This window comes from Amphiprion ocellaris, chromosome 24 (assembly GCF_022539595.1).
Source record: "Amphiprion ocellaris isolate individual 3 ecotype Okinawa chromosome 24, ASM2253959v1, whole genome shotgun sequence".
Lineage (NCBI taxonomy): Eukaryota > Metazoa > Chordata > Actinopteri > Pomacentridae > Amphiprion > Amphiprion ocellaris.
In genome coordinates, this window is record NC_072789.1 from 6,862,809 (window position 1) to 6,882,264 (window position 19,456).

General features: G+C 44.1%; 1 protein-coding gene across 1 annotated transcript; it reads right to left on the reverse strand.

Annotated features, from left to right (window-relative positions):
* Positions 1-1,061: 1,061 nt before the first annotated feature.
* On the reverse strand, positions 1,062-6,468 carry LOC111562844 (SLIT and NTRK-like protein 1). Its single transcript, XM_023261602.3, has one exon. It carries the CDS (start codon positions 5,142-5,144, stop codon positions 3,042-3,044), a length of 2,103 nt encoding a protein of 700 aa, XP_023117370.2. The 5' UTR covers positions 5,145-6,468; the 3' UTR covers positions 1,062-3,041.
* Between the last annotated feature and the right edge of the window lie 12,988 nt (positions 6,469-19,456).

The window sequence follows — 19,456 nt, forward strand, 5'->3', positions numbered from 1 at the left end:
AATAATAATTCAGTCAGAGCTGCAGCAAGAGACAGAAATGTGTCATTTTCTCTCTAGGGAATCCTGCTAATATGATCTGAAAATGATAGAAAAAGAACATATCTTATTATTGTTTTTCTTTTTTTCATATTTAACACCAAACAGCATCATCTAAGCATCTGTAAATCCTTTAGGATGTAAAAACAAAAACAAAAAAACAACATGACATGAACAGATGATGAATAAATCCTGTCACGTCTCATTACACCAACTCAGTCAAATGCAATGAAAAATTCCTAAAACCAAACCTTTTTTTTTTTTTTTTTTTTTTTTTACTCAACCTCAACCACACTTTATTTAACAAAATAGAAGCAGGTCAAATATCGCAAAGCATATAAATGTAACTTTGAAACACAGCGTTTGAAGATTATGACAAATCATCAGTGGGCTGTGGCACAGTTAATACTCCACAGAAGAGACACATAGAGTTACCCCGATCCTCCACCCCCCTGCTCCTCCCCCTCTCTGGGTACGATTGGACCGGAAGGGAGGGGACAATGGGGGGGGGGGAGGGGTGGAGAGGAAGCTTCTGGGTGGGTGAGGTGGAAGGGGGGAGCAAGGTGACTGAACTAAATGCAGGGTGGTGGTGGTGATGATGATGGTGAGTGTCTGTCACAGATCTGCCGAGATGTTAGTCCCCACGGTGGAGCTATTTGGGGCCGGTGGGGTGAGGAGGAGGGGGTGAATGGTCACGCAACTTTTAACTCACTCGCTCATATGTCGTCACGCACACGTGCAAAAAGGGTTGCATGTCCGCACAAATGAAAGCACAGGCAACAAAAAAAAAAAAGGATAACGCAGAGGGAGGGTAGATGATTCAGCACCATGGACAGCGCTAGCCAGCATACCGGGGGATACTGTAGGCCTACTAGCAAGTGTGTGTGTGTGTGTGTGAAGGGGTGAGACAGGGGAGGAGGGGGATGGGGGGAGTTAGGGGGTGTAAGCTCATCCATCTCACATCAACTCTGTACACTCTCATCTTGGCCATGGCATATCAAGTTGTTTTTTTTTTTTCTCTCCACCCAAATTATGCAGAATCTAAATCAGGCATCTTGGAGTAGGGGGATTTTTGTAAAGAAAATCAATTGCACTGGAATTTTACATCATAATTAAACATGAAAATAATAATTAAAAAAACAAAACAAGGAAAGAAATTGCACATTCCTCACATTTGTTTCAGACACTGCAGAGTTTGATCAATTCTGGAATACTGGAATCAAGTAGCTTTTAATGCATTTTTCTCTCCTAAATCCAGTTAAAGCGGTTATAGGCTAAAGCAGCAGACCCCCCGCCATCCTATTCATCCTCCTGCAAAACAGCTATTCAGTCATGGCATTGTTTTCATGAGCCCACAAAAACCATGCGACCCCCCCGACTTCCCCTCAAGAGGAGCATCTCAAATTCAAAATGCTGATTTGAAAAGGAAAACAAAAAAAAGGCATCTTGCATTATCTAATTGTATGTAGACACTGTGCCCTTTATCTCTCTGTTACCTCCTGTTGCACTATGAACCAGCCACATGCTGCCATAATGTGGCCTGGTTTGTTCAGGAAAAAAGAAAAAGCAAGACTCACCCCCCCTCCCCCCAACACAGCCTATTTCAAGCACATTTTGTAGTACATACAGTGAGTTTCAGTTGTCTTATTTGGACAAGATTAGATGGCTTTACAAAAGCTCACAATATGATGAAAGTGAATCATAGCCATAAGCTTTTTAACGTGGAGGAATACTTCTTTTTTCTGACATTTAAAAAAAGCATTCTACTCTAGATCATGTCTACCTGTTTTACATAGATCGAATTATACATAGCTCAATTGAAAACACTTCTTTGCTCAGTTTGTTGAAAAAATATGATGGTATAAACCCCCCATTTAAATGGCTTGTTTTTTTTATTCTTTTTTCTTTTTTTTTTAGTCTTCCTCTCACCCAAAGCAGGCTATATTCATTGACACACAAAAAACCACGGAACTGTTATTTTAGCTACATTAACTTTGCAGCATAAGCATCTGAGTGACGTTAATTGGTCATGCTCATCTGCATGTCTGAATATCTGAAAGTCAACAATTGGCACACCATAAAATAACACAGTTTTACATTCATAAAGGAGATGATGACTTGCGCAGAGTGGATTTAATCTGCACCATCTAATACGGTATAAATAACCCCAATATTTATCGACAATCAAATGATAACAAACAGAAAAAAGAACATGCACTGACAGCTTCACTTCCATCACTTCCTCTCCGATAGTCATCATTATTGATTATTTTTTCTTCTCGTGTGTTGTGTGTCTCTTTTCTCCAAACAAGTTTGAAAACAACAAATACAAATCCTAACTGCAGGTTCACAAAAAATAGAGAAATGGCACTTTTGTAATAGTCATATATAATTCTTAATATCTATATATAGTCGTCATATTGATATAACATGAAAAGGGTCGAGTTTGCTTCTTTGTTGGTTATGGTGGTTATGGTTCCTCGCCGTCGTGTGTGTGTTGAAACCATGCGAAATATCATCATGCAGATTATGATACATCGGTCCGAGTATTTACATTTACATTCATGCGTTCGTGCACCATTCCTCCGGGGTCCTCGCTTTTTCTCTATCTCGCTCTCTCTCTCACACACACACGCCCTCTCCTCTCCTCTCCCCCTCTCCATCCTCTCCTTTTTCCCCCTCCTCTCCCTCTTTTCTGTCTCATACAGATCCGTAGTCCGATTGCGGCAAATCGGGAGGAAGGGAGGGAGGGAGGGAGGGAGGAGGGGGAAGGAGGGGTTTTCGCCAGGGGGGTTTGGCATATACATATATTACAGAGTGGGGCCTGTGCAGCAGCAGACTTGGTTCAAAACAAGACATAAGCAAGTTCGAACCAAAGATTCTTGCAGTTTTTTTCTGTTGTCATGTGTGCGTCAAGTCTGTCTTTGTGTGACTGTTTGTAATCCAGTCTGGTAGAGGCTTTATTGTACTAAACTACAGAGCAGAGTCTCCCCCCTGGTTCGTTTTTACGCATCGTTTGTCGTGGAGAGGTGCGTGCTGCAGTCGAAGCCCCGGTGCGCGCCCCCATCTGCGTGATAAGGCCCGCTGTGCCAATAAGACGAGTCACACACTGTCTGCAAGGAATTGATCTCCGAGGCGGAGGAGTTCCCATCCCTCCGCTTTGACCTCTTGCGATTCCGCAAAATAAACACAAGCATTCCTACCACGGTGAACGCGGACGTGACAAACACCAGCAGCAGCCCGGGGACGAGCACCGAGATGGAGACCCGGTTCGGCTCCAAGTAGGAGTTCGAGCGCGTCCCCGAGTCCACGGTGAAAGTGCTGTTTTTGGAGAGAGGCGTGGGGGGGACTCTGTCGTACAGTCTGGGGCACATGAGGTCGTTCCGCACATATCGGAAGTCGCGTTTCCAGAACTCTTCCGGGGACTCGCACTTGAGATCGCTCACGATCACGTCGGCCCCGAGTTTCTCCGTCCACTGCTTGAAGGGCACGATGTTGCACGAGCAATCCCACGGGTTCCCGTGCAAATCGATCTGTATGATTGAGTTGAGCTGGTCTAAGACGCCAGCCACGGGGAGATAGGGGAAATAATTGTTATGCAGGCTGATTTTGGATAAAGAAATCCCAAGGAAAGCATCCACGGGTAAAGATTTCAGTAGGTTGTTGTTGAGGAACAGAACCCTCAGGTTGGGCATGGGGCTGAACGCACCTGCCACTATCAGCTGAATGTCGTTGTATTCCAAACTGAGATATTCCAGATTCACAAGGCCCACGAACATCTCTGCTATCAGCGTATCCAGGTAGTTCTTATCCATGTACAGCCACCTGAGCTCGCTCTGGTTTTGGAACGTGCTGTTGTCAATCACCTTGATGTTGTTCCCGCCCAGATCGAGCAGGTTGAGGCTGGAGTAGCCGAGCAGCTGGTTCTTTTTCACTGCGTGGATGTTGTTGTCTCGCATGTTCAGTTCGTGCGCCGCCAGTGGCTTGGGTTTGAGGTTAGACAGGCTCTCGATCTTTTTGCCCTCGCAGTTGACCCCCAGCCCCTGTCTGGAGCCGACCAGCTTGCAGTTGCACGGCTGGGGGCACGTCACGTTGTGCAGCTGCTCCCTGTCCCCGTTCACACCTGTCACCACCGGAGTGGGCTTGGTTTTCAGCTGCCAGTTCTCACGAGATTTGGAGTGGCTCTTGTGGCCGCCGGGCGTCGGGGGCCCGCCGGCGTCTCCGCGGGGCTTGTAAGGCGTGGGACGCGGGCCGTGGAGCTCCGAGGTCTCCTCCTGGGTGGGAGGGGCGACCAGGCTGGTGTCCACGCCGCCGTTCTGTGAAGGGCACAGATCCGCTTCTGACGTCTCGTTCAGGTCGCTCCCCTGCAGCCTGGTGGGAGCCTCGCATATCACCCTCCCAATGAGCGCGTTATGCGGTATGTTCTCCAGCCATTCCTTCAGAGAAACCAGGTCGCAGTTACAGTCCCACGGGTTGTCCTCCAACAAAACCTCCGCAATGCCCGGTATTTGCTCAAGGATCCCTTCATAAGGCAACGTTTTGATTCGGTTTCCCCGCAGGTCGAGATGCGTAATGGGCACATGTTGAAACACGTTTATAGGTAGCGCGCTGATGAGGTTGTCGTTAAGTATTAACACTTCAAGTTTATTTAGGTCCCTGAAAACGGCGGGGTCAATATCCCGCAGTAGATTGAAATCAGCTTGTAGATATTCCAAGTCGTCTAACCCCAGAAATGTACTCTTCCTGAATGATCGGATCTTATTGTTATTGATGTGCAGCCTTTTCACCAGCTGCAAGCCCAGAAAGGCGCCGGGGACAATGTCGTGCAAGCCATTGTTTTCCAAATGCAAGCTCACTGCATTGTAAAAGTTGGCGAACTCGTTGGGAAATAGCCTGGATAGCGAATTTCCGTGCAGGAGCAAGTGGTAGAACTGCGAGCTGGGGCCAGTCAAATGCTGCAGAGTGGTGAAGCTCCTTTTTTCGCAGTCTATGTGCAGATCTCCCTCTACCTCGTTGCAAGAGCATATCTGCTCCTTACAAACGTCCCTTGTAACATTTCCACTAGCAACACAAAGAGCCGCATTCAGCAGAACAATCCAAAGCAGCATTTTTTTAACGTGGACGATTCATTCCCGGGTTTCAAGACATACGAGCTGTGAATTCAGTCTGCATCAGTCAGGAGAGGGGAAGAAGAAGAAAAAAAAAAGAAAAGAAAAAAACAAAAAAAGGGGGGGAGACATTTAGGGAGAAGATAAGGCAGTCTTTTATAACACATCCATGCTGCATCTAACCTGCTCTTGCGTCCAGGAGTCCCAAAAAACCCACAAACGTCTCTTTCAAATCGACTGAATCCGCACAGCTTCCGCGTGTTTATGATAAAAATCAAAAACAGCGAGCGGCAGTAGAGTCCTGCGCATCTTCTCGTCTTCTTTCTCTTTTTTCACTGGCTTTTTTTCAGTTCGTTTAGCACTGACCTTGGCAAGAAGAAGAAAGAGGAGGAGAGGGGTAGGGGAAATAAAATTAACAAATCCGTGGCTTTTTCTGCCCCAGTCGTGCAGCGTGCTGCGGCGTCGGGAGCTGTCCCCTCTCCCCCGGTGCTGAATTCACACCCTGCGCTGGAGCTGTACAGGCGATCCCACCGCTGCACAGCATCTCTCTCTTTTCTTTTTTTTTAACCCCCCCGCTCTCTTTCACATCCTCCGGGCGTCTCGCCTCGATCGTTTGCGCCGATTTCCCCCTCTCTTTTTTGTTTTTTTTTCTCCTCCGTGCGCGAGTGTGCGTGTGGCAATTCGGGAATCACAAAAAGAGGAACGCGGAGACCGTGTTCATCCTAGCGCGGTTGCTCTAAGAAAGATCTGACACCCTCTACTGAGCTGTAATGGCAAAAATCCGTCTACTGACTGAGGGAATGCTGAGAAGAGAGGAGCAGGAGGAGGTGGTGGTGGCGGTGGTGGAGGGGGGGATCAATCCACATACAGGCATATAGGGGCGAGTTGTTTTTTTTTTTTTGTCTTTTTCTTTCTCTCCAGTCAAAACAAAAACAAAAACAAATCAGTCTATAGGTTTTTTCCCTCCAAATGCGCAAAAAGGATGCCACCAAAACGCGTTCTTTTAGAGCTCCGTGGTGAAAGAGTCCAAGTCGGCATCGTCAAAAAAGAAAAAAAAACACTGGCGAGATTTCACATTAGGATCGTGATACCTCACTTCAGTGCGTTAAATTAACCCCCCTCCTCTTCTTTCCCCTTGTTATTTGGTCGGATGATGTCTCCGTCTGTGCGCCAAAACCTCCTCTGTTCCAGTCCTGGCGCTGACTTTCGCCCCTCTTTTTTTCTCTCTCCCCTCCTCTCTTGCTTTGAAAACACTGTTGAATGCGGTAAGAGAGAGAGAAACAGAGAGAGAGAGAGAGAAAAAATAAAAACAATTATCCGCTATAGTCATGCCTCAGTCCAGTAGGAAAAAAAAAGAAAACAGTTGACTATACAACAAATGATGCGTCAGAGTGGCACCCTATATGCGCATGTGTGCGTGACGTTTACCCAAGATAAAATCTTTTTTTTTTCCTTTTTTTGGCAAAAAAATAGATCTACAACTGTGAGAGAAAAAATAGAGAGTAGTTTGAACATATCTCACCTCCTATCGATTTGTATTGTAGTCCATTGTTTGGGATTATTACATCAGCTGGGGGGGGGGGGTGTAAGTACCTCAACTCTCCCTCCCTCACCCCTTCCCACCCCCCTCCTCCCTCCCTCCTCCATCTGCAGTGCTCAGTTGGAATTGAGAGCATGACAGAAAGCAGCAAGTTAAATATCCTCTCTCACATCAATTTCGCAGTGGAGATAACAAAACACAAGTGCAATAAGATACCCGGTGGAGTCTGGAGATTCCAAAAAGCAACAGGGGCTGCATGCAATAAGCAAAACATCATTAGGACCACCTACATATGGCTGTAAAGCATTTCCCATTGCTTCTGATTCCTCCCTGTCTGTCTGCTTTTTCCTTTTTTTTTTCTCCTTTCTTTGCTTGTAAACCTGCCTGCCTACCTGTTGGTTCATCTGCCCCCTTCGTCTCGTGTTTTTTTTTTTTTTATCTCTTTGTCTGTCTAAACTTGTTTGCAACTGTCTCTTTCTGTCAGGTCGCTTTGTCTATCGAGAACAGAGTGTAATTCCACAGCATTACACAGAGCACACACCCAGTATTTGCTTCGTTTCAAGCGACATGTGACATGCTCTCAAGGGCTAAAACCACAAGGACAGTCAGTCTTACTCAACATTTACTTAAACACTCTACTTGAATACAGTTTTTATGCATGTGTAATCGTGTATTTCCTTTTTATTTTGCCTTCAGCTTCTACTCAGCTGTATTTTAAAGGGAAATGATGTGCTTTTTGCTCCACTACACAGGTTTTCTCTTGTGTAGAAGAATTTCTGGCTCCCCGAAAGAGATTTTAGGCAGTGCCAAAGCAAAATCACCAGCACCAGAGTGGTTAGAGTTGTGAACAGTCAGTTAAATGTATTTGGAATGCACATTGAAAAACAAGAGTTGAACCAGTGTGGTGCACAATGATTAGAATATACACAAAATGTTCTACAATAGCAAGAATAAAAGTTAATAATATAAGATTATAAAACAATGAAATAATAAGAATATAAGATAATAAAATAGTATGAATAGAAGACAAATAAAATACGATTTAAAGCGTAAAATAATAAGAATACAAGATGGTAGAAAAGTAAGAATAAAAGACAGTAAAGTAAGGTTATAAGATTATAAAATGTAATAAAATACTAAGAATGAAAGACAATAAAATAAGATAATAAGACTATAAAATAATAAAAATATAAGACAATAAAATAATAAAAATAAAAGATGAAAAAATATATTTTTAAGACAGTAAAATGTTAGGAATATAAGTCACTAAAATAGTAAGAATACAAGACAGGAAAAGATTATAAGACCATAAAATATTAGGAATAGAAGTAATTAAGATAGTAAAAATCAAAGACAAAAAATAAGATTATAAGAATATAAAATAATTATAATTAAAGTCAATGGAACAGTAAGAGTAAAAGACAAAAAAAAGATTATACGATTTTGAAATAATAAGAATATTAGACAATAAAATAAGAATAAAATACAAAAAATAAGATTACAAGACAATAATATAATAAAAATATAAGTCATTAAAATAGTAAGAATAAAATACAATAAAATACTATTTTATGAGTAAAATAATAGGAATTTTAGACAATAAAATAGTAAGAATAAATGACAATAAAATAAGGTTATGCAAGTGAAATATTAATAAGTCAAAAAATAGTAGAAATAAATGTCAGTAAAACAAGATTATAAAACAGTAAAATATTAACAATTTAAGTCACTAAAATACTAAGAATAAAAGACAATAAGATAAGATTGTAAGAGTAAAATAATAACAATATAAGTCAATAAATTGTAAAGATAAAAAACAAAAAACAGATTATAAGACTATGAAATAATTAAAAAGGTAATAAAATAAATATAAATGACAATAAAATAAGAATACAAGACAAAAAATAAGATTATTACAATAAAAAAATTATTTAAGTCGATAAAATAGTAAGAATATTAGACAGTTTAAAAAAATAATCACATTAGTCAAATAAATCATAAGAATTGGACTTTAAAAACAATAAGAATAAAGTGTCATGGCATAGTAAAAGCTGAAATCAGGATGTTAAGTGGTACCTGAACTGAATATCAAGAAGATATGAGCTGGGTCTTCAGCTTCAAAGTTTGTGATGTCTGAGTAGTTTTTATATTAATAGTAACTCATTAGAAGCCACAAGGCTCAGTTGCTTCTGTTGTGTGGCTGGATCTCAGAACATCCAGGAGGATGCGGCTGGTCAACCTCAGTGCTCTAACTAGGTAGCTAAATGTGGTGGCACCAACCCATTTAAAACCTTACGGACAAAGAGTGAAATCTCAAAATCAATCCTGCAATGAACAGAAAACCAGTGAAGTTCAGCGATTACGAGCTTTTTTTTTTTTCCTCTTCCAAGATGAGCAGCTGCAGACGCTGAGGAGATGACTGGTCTACACCCACATACAGGAAACCACAAAAGTCTAACAGAGTGGTCGTGATGGAATTTGGGAAGGATTGGACTTCACTTTGGCTAAAAATCTAAACCGAAAAAAGCCAATTTTGACAACTGAGCTGATCTGTCCATCAAATGAAAAGGAGCTGGTGAAGCTCTCTCCAGGGTTATTCACAAAATATCAATTGTGTGAGACCAAAAGGCCAAAGACATGCTGTTTTCAACCAGTTTCGCTAATTAGAGCTTCATTTACTTAAGCATATTCCACATTTTTTGTTTAAAATTAACAGTAAAACGCATGGATTTCTGTCAAATAAGCTAACGCAGATCTACTGCTTTGGCTTCCAGCCGTGAGCGGTCACCCCCATGGAAAAAGCCTGCTTGCAAATTTAGATTTTTAATGCAAATCATATTCTGATGTATTCTTTACCAGCTGCAACAGTAAAGTGACATATACAAATTAATGCATCAATAATTATAACCCAGCTGCATAATATACAATGTTGTTTTGTATAATTAGGGCTCTGACTTCTGGTATTTTAAGTATATTTTGCTACATTGAGACTTTTACCAAAGTAAACTGCTCTTTGCAGCACTTGAGTTGACTTTAATATACATTTTCTGTCAGTTGCCCATCCTTAAGTCTCCATCAGGAAAATGCTTTGCTCTTCCCTCGCTTGTAGTTGTCACGTAGTTGTTGTGCTTGATGAATGTTTTGCTCTGCCGACTTTCAAATTGGCACGGCGTCCTGCTGTGGGGCAGATCAAAGCGTGCGAGCAGTGAGTTTCAAGCTTAAAACTAAGTGAAAACTGATTGTCAATCCGGGTCCCTGGTGTGCCAAAAAAGTAAACAGAAGCTGAGGGCGGACGGTCATGTGGCCGAGGCAAGGGCACATCACTCATTTACACTAATTAATTGGATGTGTGTGGGCGCATGTGGGTGACGGCGGGGGAGTTGATGTGGAGGAGGGTGTTGGAGAAGATTCCGACTGATTTGTTTTTGTGTGCGTGATATTCGCTTCCAGGGAGCGCAGCAAGAACGCCTCCCCCATTCATGCATCATATGTACAGCATGTATACTCTTATCTCCAGCAGGTGGGGGGTGTAATGGGACAAACGCAGCTTAGTCACGCTCGACTATCTTGTTTCCACTAAAGAAAAATGAACAGATAAACAATTCCGACTCTGTTTTAGCTCGGCTCAGTCCTTGCAGGCCAAAACATTTAGAGTCTGATATAATCCCCCAAACAGGATAAATCATATTTGTATCAGGGAGAGAGAAAAAAAAAGCCCTTATCTTGGAGTCAAAACTAATTGGATTATGAATATGAATGTATCCCAAGGAATAATTGCATGGGGCTCAGCATCGTGATGTGATGCAGATACTGTCGAGTTGCATTAGTGTGATGCAGGACCAGAGGAGTTCAAACGTCGCTGGCATACATAGTCGCCCAGCTGCAGTGCAACTCGAGATCAGGCGAGTTGGAGCATCATATAGAAACAAGGTGAAGACACGTAGTTAGTTAGTTATTTGTTTGGTGCTTATTTTGACGGGGATGAGCTGAAAGCATGGACAAATGCAGTGCACATCCTTAGATGGATTTTTATGCAATTAAATACAAAAGATGCATATGTAACAACAGGTAATTTCATTTTTTTTTTTTTTTTTTCTTTTTTTTTTTTCTTTTTTTTGTCTGCATTTGTTCTCATTGTTTAACTCCACAAAAGGGGAGTCAACATTATATGAGATTGATGCATATTTTAGTCTTGCAACCAAATATTTTAATATTTAGTGCATGTGTGTGACCATCACCAGCCCTCCCTGAAAGCTAAGCAGACCTTCTTTATTAGAATTCCCTATTATGAGCCAGGGAGGGCAGTGCTACACCTCAGTGATGTGTGGGGGAAACAAAGACTGGACAGGACGAACAGGACGAACAGGATGAACAGGGATAGAAAATAACAGGCGTTGCTATTGCAATTAAAGATTGTAAGGTGGTGTGTTATGCCCAACTACTAACTGTCCATCAATAGAAAAAAAAATAAAAATTTGAAAAAAGAAAAGAAAACCAAACCAACACAAAAGAAAAAGAGATTCAATAATAAATGAACAAACGGTACTGAGCACCATAATTGTGTGTGTCTTGATAGTATAGAATAGAATAGAATAGGCCAGAAGAGGATACTAGTGCAAGAGAGAATGAGTTTAGGGTAGAGACTGGAGAGATTCTCAGCACATTATGGCGGGACCCATCATTTGCTGAAATGGGACTCGGCAGTAGCTGGCGAGACCTGATCAAACATGCAAGTGTGAAGAACCCCAAAGCCCAGAACAGCAATCACGGCAAGGCAGGGCCAAGCCAACAGGGCACCCCTCCCCCCAGGCAGTAGGAGCCACAGGGCGGCACCCCCAGAGAGCCACCGGGGCCACCGTGAACGACGAGGACCCAGAGAACAAGAGGGAGCAGCTACCGACACCCCCAGCGCGCCCAGACCGACCCAGGCGGCCCGGGGCACGAGGACCCACCCGCCACCCAAACCCCAACCCCGCCCACCCCAGCCCCCACCGAACCCCCCACCCCACCACCCGACCCGCCCACCCCCATCCCCCCTCCCTCCCCCGAGGGGGCCAACGGCCCCACACAGCCAGGAAGCCAGACACAGGGGCCGAGCGGCCCACCGAAGGGGCGGCAACCAGCCCATCACAAGGCAGGCCACCACCGGGAGCCGGCCAGAGGAAATCGGAGCCGGGACCCGATGCGAGTCCAGAGAGTAAAAATGGACAGTGTGGTGGGGCCCGGCGATGCCGACAGGGAGGCACCCCGCATACCCCCCGCACCAGGCCCCAGGCGAGCGCAGTACACCCAGGGCCCCCACCCCCCGCAATGCGCCCTGACAACCCACCGGGACAGAGCCACCACATGCCACCAGCCCGCAGTACAGCCACAGCGCCCACCAAGACGGCCAATCCAGCCCCCGCAGCCCACCAAGAGCCATCGCACCAGCCCGGACCCGTCGGGCACGCAGGAGAACCCCCCCCGACCACAGCCCCCAGGTCCCGGGGACCCCCCAGCCACAGCAACACGGATGATGGTCCACCCCCGCCACCCCATAGCCATGAGGGGGCCGGGTCCCACCAGCGAGGCCATATTAGTGAAATCCCCCCATTACTCCCTATTAATATGTCTCCCGATCCCAGACTGGAGACATTATCCCTGCACCGTGATAGTGTAACCCTGAGTGTCATGTGGTGCATTAAAAGTGGGGAGGCTGGGCGAGGCGTCCAGGGGGCGGGCCAGAGGACCACAGAGGATGGCTACTCTGCAGCCTACCCTGGCCCAAGTTCCCTGAGCCGTCCCAGACCTACCCCCAAGGTGTGAGTGTGTGTGGTGCATTAAAAAGAAATTAGAGAGCAGGGGAGGCAAGCAAGAGGGTGATGGGGAAGAGACAAGGCCGTAGAGCCCTGCCATCCGCCCCACCACAGAGCCCATCGTTCCTGCCCCCACCTGCTCTCGGGGCCCTAGCTGTTGTGTCCCTATATGTGCCTAAGAGTAACTATATACAGTGATGTGTGAAGTATGTGAAGTGCACAGTAAGAGGCAGTCTGGTGTGGATCCGGCCCATGAGGAGAGAGCAGCGGGGGAGACAGGTAGTAAGACCACCGGTACTGATGCAGAGGGCCCCCAGAGCCCAGAGGCAAGAGGCCGAGGTGGGCCCACACGAACCCGACTGGCCCGGCCAGCACCGAAACCCCCAGAAGTCGCAGCGCCGGAGCAGCGCCCCGGCAGACGCCGTAGCCCCACCACGGGCCAGCCGCATGCAGCACCCTGCCCCGGAGGGAGGACCAGGCCGCACCACTAGGAAGCAAGGGCCATGAGCCCCCACGCCCGCCCCGGAGCCGGCACGTTCAGGATGCAGGGCACCCACCCCGCAGCACCACCGAGACCCCACCCACCCCACCACACCCAAGGACAGCACCGGGCCCGGACAGAAGCCCCCAGCCAGCAGAAACTTATCTCCAGTGGCGGCACACAGGCAAGTACCAAGGCCTGTGCCCGGATGAGCCAGAGCCACCCCCCCAGAGAGACCACCCGGCCCCCATGCCAGACCCCCAGGCAGCGGAGGGCCCCCAGCCCCCCCAGGGGAGGGAGAGGGACGAGGACGAGCGGCCAGGCAGGAGAGGAGGGAGGAGGAGGGAAGCAGAGCAGGAAGGGACAGGGGAGCGACCAGAGGGCCGACCCACCCCAAACCCCAGGGCCAGCCAGGGCGCCCCAGAAGAGACCAGCCGCCGCCACCCCCAAGGCCCCGGGAGAGCGCACAGACCCAGCAGACCCAGGGCTCAAAGGGAGAGACACCCGGGACACCCACCCCCAGGCAGAGGGGCCCGAGCCACGCTGGCCCCGCAGAGCCAGAGAGCGACCCCAAGAGCAATAGGAAAAGGACACCACTAGTGCATGCACACGGCCTTGAAGTCCACGGTGCCATCCTACTTAAAAAGGTAGAGGGTTAATAAACTGAAATAAAGCAGACAGAAGTCAGACCACAACAGGTAATTTCAGCTTTTACACTTTTTTGATGACTTTTGATAATAATCAGTTCTTTTGGAAGGTAGCATCACTGTTCCTGGATGATTTTGCAGAGCTCAGCGCACAGATAGGTAAAAGTTTTTCCACCTACAATCGATTCCAAAGCCATTTTCTTCTTTTAAATGCTTCATTAGAATGATATAATCCTTAACAGAACTCGGTTAACCTACATGTTGACCTCAAATTTACTGTCAACCTTCATCAGCAGCTGAAAGATAAAGAGTAAAACTGACTGGGAGATCAGACTGAATGTGAGATTACTGAATCATCCTTCACATCACCATAAAAATACTTTTATTTCATAAGACTTGATCATTTATTCTTGCTTCTTTTTTTGTGAGAAGCATAAAGGGACTACATCTGTAGGTTCATTATGCAGTCTTGAGATGCATGATGATAAATAGATTGAGTCTTGAATAGGAAACCTACATCCAAGCAGCACAATGGGATATTGATAAGCCTGTTAACTTACACATTCATGCAGTTGGCAGTTTTTTGCAGCTTTCTTTCCCGACTTTGGCTGCAGCATCTATTTTGTTGTTAGCCCGGATTATAATTTAAAACCCTCTAATTGGTTTAGGGTTATAGTTTGTTGTTCTTGTGGGAAATGTGCGCCTCTAGACCTGTTCATGTTTGATCGGAACGTGCTCAGAGCTAAATTCAGATGCCTTGGGTTGACTTGTAGAGTTGGTGTGACTACTTAGCCTCTGTGTTAGGCTTAGTTAAGCCAGGATAAAGATATCCTGATTATGCAACTTGCTTCATAGTATTTTTTGTTGTTGTTTTTGTTTACATTAAAAAAAATCATTTCTGCCATCAATTGATGTAGAAAATGTACAAATTGGTGCGTGAAAAAGTCACCAGAATGCAGGAAATGATGTGTTTGATGCTCAAAAATTTCCTGGGGGAGGATGTTCAGTCTCCTGCTGGAACTTCTAATGAATTTGAATCTATCTGTAGCTCTTTAGAAAAGGAATTCCATACCGACACCTCAACAAAGCCATGCCTTACAGTTTCTTTTGATTGGTGTGCTGCCATGTCACTGAGCAGGAGCTGATGAGCATTTTAAAGGGAGCTGCGCTGATTTTCACACATCAAAGTGTGTTTAAAGGTGTTGGGCAGCACTACTGGATATATGCAAAAAGAAAAAAAGTTGCACAAAGATGCTTTTTGTGGCTTCAGAGGGAGCTGTGTGAAGTCCATTAAACTGCCTTAAGGGATGTCACTTCTGAAGGTCGCTCCTCATCTGAGCTCAATGCAAAATTAGTCACTGCGATACATTTGACATATGCATTTATTGTTATTACTCTCTTCTAGTTGTCGTTTAGTTTATTTTATGGCCATCTGAAATCATTTTAATACCAGTATGGATGAGCTGAGCCAACTGTTTTGATCTCTCCTTGAGATAATTACAGAACTCCATGAGATCCCACAATTCAGATGTTGTAATAGCTTTTTGAATGCTGTATGTAATTGTTGTTGTCGCAGTCCATGCAGAGAAAAAACAACAGTGAAGCTAATCAATAGAATTCAATCATGCAGCGATGTGCTGCAAGATTGCTCGCAATTTCCCCACTCCTCATTCTGCCACTCAGATCTGGCGGATATTTCAAAGCGGTCATTATTGGTGCTCACCTGTGATATGCGATGCCAAGCGACACGCCTGTCATGATTTGAGGCATTTTGTGTCTCCTGGTGTAAATGTAATTACCAACAAGCTGGCATCTTGCGTCAGACTCTGTATGGCTTTTTACTAGTTTCAGTTCCTGTTAGATTCTTTCCTCTCCCGGGGATTTTATCAGGCTGAGCCACCATGTTTTTTTTTTTCTTGGTTGTAAAATCTGCTTGACCTTTCCTCAGGCTTGCATTTGAAGACTTACTTTTCATCGTTCCAAAACGATTAAGACATTTGGCGAGCCCATGAGCCGGCTTTGCGACCTGCACAGAAAACAACAAAACCTCACTGTTATGTCTTTAAAACTCTCCTTTCGCACTTTCCAGCAAATCGTCTTGTCAAACAGCAAATATGATCTTTGCCCTCAGCATCTAAATCCTCCTGCTGAGATTCTTTTTCCCTGACATTCTCAGAAGGGTGGGGAGCAAACACATGCCACATCAAGGTTGCTCCGTTTTTTTTTTGCTCCAGATGTGAGCGCTCCGTCTCCGGGAGAAGCGTCTTCTCCGAGGGCTTCAAAGGCGGGAGGTTTTGAGAGACTGAAATACTCTATGGGTAATTACAGAAAGGTCAGGAGCCATGTTAAGCTTGTTTTCACATCAGCATGTTCAGCTCAGTGTGTGCAGACAGCATTCAAAATAAGGCCCGGCTGTTTGGCGTTTGCAGTGATTCATGCAGTGAGAGTAAATATATTTTGATCAACGAGTAGATTAGGTCAACCTGAAGAGGTCGACGCTGGTGGAGAATTTAATCTGACATCCTGGCTAACCTTTAATTTTTGTATTTAGGAACAGTCAGACAAATTATTACTAAAGCCAAGTGAGATGTAGAGTAAATTACAAGGCGTGATATCTTTACTGATGTTCTGTAGGTTACCAAGGAGGAAAGGTATCCCAACGCGGGGCTGAAATGGAACCTTTTACCAAAGCTGAATCTTTCATTCTTCCCTCAGAGCGTGCAGTCAGATGTTTGACTCGTCCAAACCCCTTTGTAACACCTCTTTTTTAATTATGCAGCAAAGATCTAGCAGATGTGTCATGTACAGAAAAAGATTGGTCAAGTGCAGACTGAAAGTCAATACAGCTATTGGCAGAGGCAGCAGCAGCTCTCCCGATGCATCGACCGGCGATGCTGTATGGGGAATCAGCAGAATGTTTGACTGTAAATCTATATGCATCCATCCACAAACTCCCCCTACCACCACCTGCCCCGCCCCCACCCAACACGACACAGCTGACCTGCTGAAAGCCGGCTGAGAATCCAGCGAGGCGATGCCAGCAGGGAAGCAGACCTTTGTTTTCGTTGCGTGCCGCATGTATAAAACATTTCTCTTCACAGGATTCATCCAGTTCTCATAACACAGCAAACATCTGACACCAGCGTTAGTCATCTGTCTTAAAGGAGAATAATTTAATCATATCTTTGAGCCTCTATCATTGAATCTGTGTCTCGTAGCTGTAAAGAAAAGAGAAAAAAAAAGTCCAAGATCGTCAGTTTTCTTGTGCAGACTCTGAAGCATAGGTCTTAATCAATAGTCATAATCATAATCATGTCAGACCTTTCTTTGTAACTCGGCAAGCAAAATGAAAGGCAGTTTTGTAGTTAGAAAAATATGCAAATCCTTGAATTTAGTACTTTGGAATCAGCAAATAATCTTTTCTTAGCAGCTACTCGTAATACTCCTGACTTCAGATACACGTGTACAGATGATTGGAAGCCTGCTGGCATCACAAAAACTCACGATGAATAAAAATCTTCTCAGTAATTGCAGAAAGACTTTCATATTCTTGTATAATTACCTAAAAGTCTTTATTTGAACCCAATAAGTGGCAGAAAGTTGAATAATTTCAATAATCTTGTAAGGAAATCATCAGAAAGTGATTATCTGCTGTACATATAGGATTAATTGGTTATGAATGACAAGATTACAATTAAGATTAAACATATCTGGGAGCAGGATCAGCTGCAAATGTTTTTATCATGCCAATAAATCTGTTGATCAGATAAAACACATAATAAGATAATTAGTAAACTGCATGTAAGTTGTGTAGAGAATGTGATGATTCATGATTTGCAGTGTGCCAGAGGTGCAAAAATAAACATTTAGTGTGTTTACTTGCAGTGATTTTAACATTGCAGCGAGTCCAGCAGTCTGAAGTAGTGTCCTGGCTCATGACTGGAAACATAGAATTGAATATTTTGCTTGAGACACAACAGCAGCTCCACGGAAGGGTTGGGTTTTAGGTTAAAATAGTTCGAATGGTCAAGGTTGGTAGAAATGTTGACTTTCAGTTTGAAACAGGAAGAAAAGTGTCTTACATGTGAAAGTCCAAAGTTTTGTCAACCCATCCAGCCACCCCAACCTCCTCCCACATAGATGCTAGGGTAAATCATTCAACTTCACCCTTTGTTTTGTTGTAATTATAACATCCACTAGAGGGTGCTGCCACAATTACATGTGTCTGTTGTTCGTAATAAGCTGATTGCACCATGTAGCTGGGGAATTTGTACTCGAAATTTGAGTAATTTAACTATAAGCATAAGTGATTTCATGAGCCATTCAGTTCCACAGTACCGGCCACATGTACACAGACATGTATTTAGATCGTATCATTTTCTTACATGCTCTTGCTTTGTTTTTTTCAAAACTTAATAAGAGCATTGAAAATTTAAGCAAAGAAAAACGTGCAGTTAAAAATCTGTAATAATGTAATGAACCCAAATCTCTGTTTAACACTTTACAATCCTTTGTCTTTTTTTGATTACTTTGCAAATTAATAATTGTCTGAGAGTTGACTTTTTTAATCATTCATGCTTGGGTTGGGCTGCACAGTGGCTCGGTGGTCAGCACTTTCACCTTGCAGCTAGAAGATCAGCGGTTTGCGTTGCGGCCTGGGCCTGGAATCTTTCAGCAATGAGTTTCCATGTTCTCCCTGTGCATGTGTGGGTTTTCTCCAAGTACTCTGGCTTCCTCCCACAGTCCAAAAACATGCTGAGGTTAATTGGTAGCTCTGAATTACGTGTAGGTGTGAATGTGAGTGGGATTGTTTGTCTCTATATGTAGCCCTGTGATAGACTAGTGCCTACCTTCGCCCTAAGTCGATTGACTCCAGCCCTCTGTCACCCGAATGAGGATGAAGCAGTGTATAGATAATGCGCGGATAATCGATGGATGTTTAGGTTGTTGCGTCAGAATTACAATTCTTGAACTAAAACCAAAAGAATAACTTATTATTGTAATTTTCCATTTCTGTGTTTTGCACTTGTGGTTGGACTGTACCATTAATGCCCTGGGGGAGTCACAGCCACAGGCTCTGTAATGCAACCACATTATGCATTATATAGCTCGTCTGACCATCTGTAATAATGTATCAGCTTCACTATATGTTGGGCATCAATAAAATACTATAGGCAATGTATTGACTTTCATTTCGGTATTCAGTCATACATTCATTTATTACCCTACAGGCTGTATTTGAGGATCTGTTTGAAAGCTGCTGTTCTATGTTTAATGTCAACAACAACAATAACACATTGGGCTATGGCTCCAGTTTATGATTAATGTTCACATATGTATCCAAACCCTCCCAAAATATTCTAGCTGATAAGTCCGTGTGTGGTCAGATGTGCTCCATTGTGTGTCTCTGCATGTGTTTGACTGTAGACTCCCCTGGGTGATGAACATAGAAACCGAAAATTAGAATATTGAGTCTTTTTTTTGTATTTGTGTACAAAAATCAAATTCCGAAGCGACAACCCAAACACGAACGAATTAAAGTTAAACTGACAGACAATCGTCCCTTTGTGAAGTAATCAAAAAGAATGGATTGAAAGTTTTTAAACCCATTTTTTCATTTGATTTGCTTTGATGCTGCGAATTGAACAAAGAACTGCGGCACGAACCAGCCAAACATCGTTCAACCTCACAGCGATTCTGCCGTGTGATTGTGTGAAATAATAAACAAAAGCGAATATAAAAGCCACGCCTGGTGTAGACTGTGCCACGAAGGAAATTCTGATTTACATTATTTCAGTCCTTAATTGTTTTTTAAAGCACTGCCATCTCTCATGCTCAGTCAGCCAAGA